Source organism: Oreochromis niloticus, linkage group LG14 (assembly GCF_001858045.2).
Source record: "Oreochromis niloticus isolate F11D_XX linkage group LG14, O_niloticus_UMD_NMBU, whole genome shotgun sequence".
NCBI lineage: Eukaryota > Metazoa > Chordata > Actinopteri > Cichliformes > Cichlidae > Oreochromis > Oreochromis niloticus.
In genome coordinates this window covers 26,625,254-26,633,863 of record NC_031979.2, presented here as the reverse complement: position 1 = coordinate 26,633,863, position 8,610 = coordinate 26,625,254, and the positions used below count along the sequence as shown (strand labels likewise).

The following is an 8,610-nucleotide window of genomic DNA, read 5'->3' as shown; positions in this document are numbered from 1 at the left end:
AGTACGCGCCTGTTTTCTTGCAGTTTAACTTTGAAGATCCCACCGTCTAACTTCCTGTCTCCACAACGCTGCTCGTTGCTGACTTTACCGGCTGCAAATCATCGCCGGGCCGACGTCACGGCTCGGTGTGATCGCCCTCTGCTCCTCGGCTCTCCGTCAAGGCTGCGGTCAGAGACATCTACAGCGTTTCGGAACTAGTGACAGGCTACAGGCGGAGGACTAGTTTGTTGTCCTGAAATAAGAAGCACACTCTGATTAATTCAGTGCGTTTACGCATCAGCCTGATTCGTGCGCGCAGGGCACTCGGGGGAGGCGGAGGGGGGATGAAACTGCCTAAGAGGGGACAGTGGGTCGGTATGGCTCCTGAAACTAGATGCCATACCGGGTCGCTGTGGTTGTTGACACTCTGTTGACACAACACTGGTTCATGTCACATCAGAGGTACTGAGGGGAGCCGAAAATATCAAGCCCTCACTGGTACATAGTTTTGTCCAACACTCCAGACTGGAAGTACTAACTTTATTCCTGCACAAGCGTGCGTTACGTAACACGTGTTTACTTGTTCCCCCATCCATCCGAAGCATTAGCCCGAGGGACTTCCAGCGCTAACATAACCTGTTTGCACTGTAACCTTTCTAAATCGTCCTGTGTTTCTATGACATGGCGAAACCAAGAGAGGTTCCGAAAAGTGGGTGCTTTGTGCCATCTACTGTTAGAAATCTGTCACTGCACGCTCCGGATTCAAGTTGTGCTGGAAAAAATAAGAACGGAAAAGTGAATAAAAGCAATGACAAAATGGGACAGGACTAAATTAGATTTGGAAACCATTTTATTTTGTAAATGGGTTAGCACTCAGACTGTACACAACAGATATTTTCTGAGTTTGACCCAATAAAACCAAAAGGAGCATCCAGAGGCGAGAGAGCAAGGTGGTCTGGTGACAGCACTGGAGTACAAGGAGAGTAAAGCTTTTCTTTTAGTCCAACTTTAAAACTGTATCTGATTTTTGTGACGGTACGAAAAAAAGTATGATCGTCTGTCTTAGGTGGACCACCTTGCTTCCTGCCAATGGTATCGTCAAGCAGTCGCTCTTGGTGAGTGATTTTTGTACAAAAAGACAAAAACTAAAAAAAAGAATTTCAGAGATCACATTACAGAACACTTGAATAACAACTGGGGGGAAAAAAATAAAAGCAATGTGTATAATTATGCCAGAACAAGCCCCAAAGGTAACACTCATTAAATCAATATGAGCACTATTTGCCCCCATACAAACACGGGCATGTCTATCTGCCTTGTAGTTATACGTTATGATGTACTGACTGAATTCATGCCGAGGCTCGAAATGCCTTCCTTCACTACAGCTGGCAATAATATGGTGCTGTGACCAGAGACGGACAGTTTCATACACTACACGTGTTATAATGACCACATTAGTCCATTTATCGTACTTTTTCTTCTAATAATACATCAAATAAAAAGAATAGGCTAAATCTCTCACAACGAAGCTATGCAGATTATCATAGAAACTGATGACAAGACAATCTATTGACACACAGGCACAGTGCACAAGCTTGCAGGCAGGAACAGAAAATAAATCTTTGTAGTTTTTAAATAGTACAAAAAACGCTTTTTTAAATTTTTTATTTTTTTGCTTCAAATGCACAACTCAAAACTATGAAGCCAGACCTTTGATCTGCGTAAATGGGAGGAAGAACTACAGCTCTCATAGTCGTCCCCCAAACAAATAAATTTAGCTCGAGATCACAAGACATTCGCTTGATCCACAGTTCTTCAACCAGCGGCTGAGAATCAGCAGCTGTACTGCCTTTTTTTTTTTTTTTTTTTTTGGTCTGTGACTGTTAGTGTTCAAGCAATCGCCTTTTTTTTCTCTAAATCAAATACATTTATTAATGAATTTTTAAACTACCAATCTGGTAAGGCAGTGACAGACTGAATAAATTTGATCCAGAAACGGTCTAAATCAGATCAAATCATGCACATCGTGTACTTGTGGGATTCTCTCAGCCTCTTTTCCCCCTGCAGCTGGCTGTGGGTTAATCCTGGATTTCATATAGCCATAAAAAATGGCTATAATCCAAAGGCCGAACTCCAGTGTATGTTTAATCAATGCCAGCATATCTGCGAGTGATTAAACATCCCCGTAGCAGACGAAGTGAAACAGTAAACCTTGTAAACAAAACTTCACAACCGATTGCAGGTCAGACATGCAGAACAAGCTATTTAATGAGACTAGCCCACAAAAGAAGTCAAACTTAAAAAAATGCTGAAAAAAAACTTTTACATTTGAACATTAGAACATAAAAATAAGAAAAATAATTTCTATAGTCAGTTGTTCTTTTACATTTACATTTCTCATAAGAATCCAATACTTTTGCGCAATTGCAGTCCAAACTATAAGCACAATAGAAAGTAGAGTCTAATTTTTTATATTTATATACATATATATATATATATGTATAAGTGATCTGTATAATTAGAGATTGTTCTTAATCTTCCTGACTGGTTAAATAAAATAATAATAAAAAAATAAAATAAATCTCTTATGACCTACAGATAAACTCCTTGGGTGTAGTAAACATTTCATGAATGAGAGCAGAAATGAAAGCACAGTCAAAGTGCGCTCTAACCAATCGACACGCGTGTTGTTTTGAATGTGGAGATAAGGGCACTGGAAATCAAAACTCCTGCAGTGTTTCTTGCTCGATGCTGCTGCTGCAAAATGTTTTGGATAGGGCTGGGATGTCCCCGGCCCATCATGCTTTGCTCTCGGCTGTATTTGTCTGTATGACACTGTTGTGTTCTGCAGAGATCAGGGTGTTTGGTAAGCCTCCCTCCTCAAGTTTGCCCTTCTCATCAGAAAAAATCTTCCTGCAGCGGGAAAGAGACAAAGTTCAAAATTAGAAATCGGGACATCTCAGGCAAGAGAACAGAAAATATCTGAGCAAACAAACACTTTGTTTGAACACAGTTTAAACCATTTATTCTCAATGACATCTTCACCCAATATGTAAGAAGACACCGTATTTAGATATCTTCTTACATATCTCTTCACCACCTTGACAACAGTCAGATAAAATAAACAGATAATGGCATACCCATACACCTCGTCCTGTAACGACTAGCATGCCTAAACTGAAACGGCAAATATCAGCTATTAATCGCTTTAGTTCTACTACAGAGAGACAATGGTAGGACGAGAAATTAGCCCTGGGCTTGTGGTATGTGATGTCCATTTTCATCTTTAAAGCAATTAGCACAGTTTCTAGTTGCTCAGAGCACAGAAACACCACAGTTAGAAGCTGTAGAGTTAGTGAGAACTTATGTAACACTCAGAGGCATATAATAACAGCCTGAGACTAAACATTGTGGTGATTAACAAAGGTCCATTGCAGACATGTAACACTGCTGTTAAATTGACGGCTTTTACTTAACTGCTTATTGTGACTTTATTCAGACATGAGAGCAACGCTCAGGTACTCGAGTAGTGGAGCCGTAGAGATGGAAAGTCATGTTTTTTGTTCTCCTGACAGACATAATCAGTGACTGATTTTACAACGTATAAGTTGAATTTAAGTGTTTCTTTTGTCTGCAACTTAATACGATTGCTGTAGAACAATAATGACTTACTGGCCGTTATTTTGCAAATTAAAGCTGATTTTATTTTCAGCGATTGCTAAAAATTGTGGGATGTGAGGCATGAGCTTTCTTCACTTCTGAAGGGAAGCATGCCAGAAGAAGTTTTAAAAACCACGGAGACGTCAATAAGACGGCACGAATGAAAGCACACTGAGGAAGACACCAGATCTGTTTACGGGATTTTAAAGGCTGCATCACTCCATTCACTCGTATTTATTTTCTTGATTATTTATTCCTCCTGTAAAAGGTCAAAGTTCCCTAACACTCAAGGTTATTTCATCGCTTCCTAAATTCTTCAAAACCTAAAAAATATTCAGTTTACTATAAATTTGATTTTAACTATTATGTTGATACATGAAGACTCACCTCAACAGCTCAACACTGGCCTAACCAGTTGGGTTCTTTTTACAGGAATCATATGAGGCTTGAGTTAGGGACGTCATGTTGTCATGGTAACTAACAGTGTGCAAAACTAGTTCAACAGATGTTTAAGAGCTGTGGCCCTCGCTAGTTGGCTCCAGCAATACTAACTCACTGAACTAATAATTTATATTTCAATAATTTACAATGCCAGTTAACTGTTGTGTCCAGAATGGTATGTAGTTGGGCATAAGACACCCTTCAGCCCAGTGATCTAGACAGTGAATGACTGTATGTTAGCCGTGTTAGAGTAAACTGGGTAAAACCCACTTGATCACCACAAGTGGTGTGTAGACATTCACCTGCAATGTGAGAAAACTGCCGGTGCTAGCTCTACTAACCTGAGCAAACTAGCATGACGTGTGCAATCAAAGATGTAACACAATGGCTTTTCAGTGACATTTAAGATCAAATCTAATCACTGAAGAATTTGAATAATGGTTTGAAATGACTTAAACATACGCAGTATTTCGTGTGCACAGTGTTTAACCTCATTTATTAGTTTTCTGACCTGTACGTGAGAATGATTTTATTGTCTCTGTTTAAGTCACTCACCAGGAACACACCTAGACTTATGAATGGCATGTAAAATTTCCATACTTATGTAACGAGCTTCTTGTCTTGAAAAGGGTTTAACTACGTTTGTGGTGAATGTTGCAAAGATAGAGACCCCACAATGGAGAACGGTCACAAACAAAACAAAAGCATCATATCACTTCTCTATCCACAACATTGTACTAATAACTATCTTATTATCATTACCACAATTTACCATTACAATATTTTATATATTGTGTGGTCAATGGCAAGATGCGGTGGTGAATGAATGGGTATACAAGTTACACACACACACACTCACACACACACACACACGCACACACTCACACACACAGATAAACCTCTAGAGGGAGCCGTACTCATCGTTGACAGGAGGAGCAGTCTTGGCCAGAGTCTCTGATGGCTGTAGAACTGGGCCTGAGGGGGGGTCTGCTTCGTCTCCATTGGGTAGAGAGGGGGCAGCTGGCGGGCTGTCTAAGCTAATGAGGTCTGCGGGGGCCATGGAGGGTCTTTCTGTCCCGTTTATCATCTCTAAGTCTAAATCTGCATTTTTGGGCCCCATGTCAGGGGTCAGTAAGTCATATGTGTCTGACGCTGATGTAAGAAGGTTGTTCGATGGCAACGCCTCAAGATTCACAGGGACAGGATTGGAAGGAATAGGAGTAACAGGTAAAGGTGAGGGAATGCCTGAAACTAGAGAACCAGGGTTTACAGCATCCAGGTCTTCAAAAACACCGTGGATCACTGCAGGAGAACTAGTAGTAGCAACTCTGGCAGTGGGCGTGGTACTGTCAGCAGTTTGATCAACAGTTTTGTCTTTGTTGAAGGCAGTAAGGCTACGCCCACTGGAATCTGGGGCTGTAGGTTTTGAATCTGGGTCTGGTGCAGGGGCAGTAGTTGCTAGACATGAGGCAGTTTGTACTGGTGGCTCTGGATTTAAGGCTACAGTGTTTGGCTGTGTGGGAGGTTTAGTGACTGGTGGGCTTGGAGCAGGTTTCCTGTTGTCTAAAGTGGGAGAGGAAGATACAGGAGAGACAGCCAGAGGAGAAACAGGGGGACTACTTTTAGCATTCAGAGCAGCAAGTTTAGGAGAGTGTCTACGCTTCGGTGGTATTGGCGTCCCAGATTTTTGAGGTTTGATCTGTTCAGGAGTGCAAGGAGGAGTGTTTAATTTCTCCTGTTCTTCTGGGGCGTCTCTTCCTCTCTGTTCTATTAGCGGGGCCATTTTAGCTTCAACAGCAGCTGTGGAGACGAGGGGGGTGGCGGGGCCGTGTTCGATTCTGGAGTCGGGGCCGGAGCCAGGACTGGGGTGGGTGAGGGTTCGTTGGCCGGGGTGGACAGGCTACAAGTGAGGGTAGTGGTCTCACTAGAGGGGCTGTCCTGAGCGGGATCAATTGTTGCAGTGGCTGTGTCAGAGTTGGTGGCTACGGAGGAGAGGGTGTCCAGTGCCAGAGCAGCAGTGTAAGCCGCCTTCCTGAGAGAGCAGGGAGAGAACAGAGACACACAGACTAGACACCAGGGTGACTGTGACAAGAGGAGGGGTGGCCCGGACGAGAGCATGCAGAGGGATTAGTTGGCTTTAGAAATTCACACAAACATAGACAAAGCAACTAAAAGGAACACAAAATACAGCAACTTTTAAGCCTAGTGAGGAAAAGAAAGAAGAAGAAAAAGAGGGCATCATGCTGTGAGTGGACATCAAAGGATACATCCCATACACACACCAACATGGAGTACACTGACTAGGAAAACTACTGTAGTAAAAAAAGGCACCAGCCTTCCTGCAGGAAACTACAGCACCACAAAGAACCACCTATTAGGGTTAAACAGTACCAGTGGCAATCTCATACTGCATAATCTACTTTTTTCCAGACTGCTGATATGAGATGGCTTGCTGAAATTGTCAAATGGCTTCATGAGTTGACCACACTCGAGAGGACTAAAGCCTTTGTGTTTATTTGACTGGTATTGCTTCAACCTTCATACAATGAGACAGAAAATCTCCAAAGGCTGGAGAAGAAACACAAAATACAGCAATCCCTCTGGTTAGGGAATAAAAACAGAAAAGCAACACAGTCCAATGGACTCCACTCAAGAATGACCTCAACTTTTTAAATAATGTAAAGCGTCAAATTATATCCTGTTGAATAAATTCATTATTCTTTAAAGTGGAGTGCAGTGTACAACAGCTCAGAGCGGTAAAAAGGCTGTGTGCCGCCTGTCAGCGTTTACTTACTCTGGCTCTGTGAGAGGTGTGGTTTCATTCGGCTCTACGGGTCCTGCTGCGTTATGATTGGCTGAGCACTCATCCTCTGTTCTGACTTCCACTATTGGCTCTTTGGACTCATCTTTCCTGTAAGACACAGACAATCTTGCTAAGCTGTTGTTTTTGGCCAAGCGGGCAGTAAGAAAGGATGATTCAAAAGCAGCAGACGGCCCACAGTGATCATCTATTTTCAAGCTTACAAAGTAATGTCAAGTCATCCATCTGGCTGTGCTTTCGTGGAATCGCACTCATGAAATGTAACAATCCAATACGTAATGCAACATCCTACTCAGAATGATTCAAAACGACTGCCGTTTTGTACACATGAAAGCATCCATTCAGTGCTGCGCTTAAATCGAACATCCTCATCTGTTTCATTGAAGGAAAATTTCATCTTACCTATGGGGCCATTTTATTGATTCATGTATTCTTGCTGTACTTCAGATACTGACTGGTTAGACATTGTAATACATGTTTATTTTGCTCAAGAGGCAATCTCAGTTATTGTTTAATTACACAAGCTTCCCTTGATATATCTAGATATAGCAGCCCAAAAATAAAATAAAACCTTCAGCTAAAATTCTTAATAATCTTCAGAGTTCATTCCTGAAAGGCCTTATGGGAAATGTGGGAAGGCCAGTTATTCTAAGCTGAAGTCGGCTTATTTAAAATGCAAACAAAAGGTAAATTGGAAGATAAATAAAACCCTCAAACACATCACACTTCTACAAAGAATCTTCTTAATTTTGTCTTTCTTATTATTACACACAGACCTGCTTACAACAAAACTGAAAATTATTTTCTATCTGGGATTTTATAAGTTAGGTTGAGGTTTTTACCAGTTGCTTAAAGCCCACTTTTTCCAGTGTTTGAATTGGCCAAACATGTAACCACATCAGACATTTTTATCCACCATTTGCTCTTCCTGTTATACAGACTTTAAATAGTGACTGTGCCGTACATCACCAGCTGCTTGTATCTTCTCCTTGCATGATTTCCTGCATTTTTACCTCAAGTAATGAAACAAGGTTGCTATGTGTACCTTAACCATTTTGCAAAGTGCTTTGCTGGAGGATGTTGAAGTAGCTCCTTTTGAACTAAATGTTTATTGGAGGCAGAGGTGGCTGTGGCTGTCTGACATGACTTGGTTTGTCTTTTTGTTGAGCGTACTAGGGAACATAAGCATGCGTTGCTATAGCAATGGCATTATGATATGATCTGACACAGCCCTAATAATCACTTTATAAAGCTGATATGGTGAGAGTGCTTGTGTCAGTCTGTCTGACTGTTATATTCAATATTAACTCTGCGTTTAGCCGTTTTATTCTCCACCAACTCCTGGTGTGTCTTTAGCTCCTCTATGCTCACCCATAGACATTACAGAAAATGTGGACACAGTCACCCTGAAACCACCCTTTTGTAAATGAAGTAACAAAACTTCAAAGTAGGAACTGACATTATGAAAACTCTTGACTGAGGTCACAAAGAATAAGAGCCAAAAGTTTTCCCATTTACCTCTACAAAGACTTCTTTTAGTAACAGATCACTTATCCTGCTGGCTACTGAAAATAACACAGATTTAAAGCACTTGAATCAATGTTGGCTTTGCTTTTAAGAACCAAAAGCTACGTCAGTCTTTTATATACAGTCTACCTTTTCCACTAGCTAGTTGCTCAGTCCGGTTGTTGTTTGGTGCAGAGTAAGCT

General features: G+C 41.4%; 1 protein-coding gene and 1 long non-coding RNA gene across 11 annotated transcripts in view; one reads left to right on the top strand and one right to left on the bottom strand.

Moving 5' to 3' along the window:
• The window catches only part of LOC109194417 (uncharacterized), a 77,561-nt gene that overhangs the window by 42,616 nt on the left and 26,335 nt on the right, over positions 1-8,610 (top strand). The gene's annotated exons all lie outside the window — the stretch shown is intronic.
• ncam1b (neural cell adhesion molecule 1b) overlaps positions 812-8,610 on the bottom strand; it is a 72,853-nt gene continuing 65,054 nt past the window's right edge. For 7 of the 9 annotated variants that reach the window (XM_005459573.4, XM_025898346.1, XM_003455064.5 and 4 more), the window contains 3 exons: positions 6,875-6,991; positions 4,998-6,112; positions 812-2,892 (listed from right to left, as the gene is read on the bottom strand). In XM_005459573.4, coding sequence (XP_005459630.2) covers positions 5,851-6,112; positions 6,875-6,991 — 379 coding nt within the window. In that variant the 3' untranslated portion in view covers positions 812-2,892; positions 4,998-5,850. Of the gene's footprint in view, positions 2,893-4,979; positions 6,113-6,874; positions 6,992-8,610 lie in introns of all 9 variants that reach the window. The other 2 variants (XM_025898345.1, XM_025898347.1) reach the window with 2 other exon arrangements.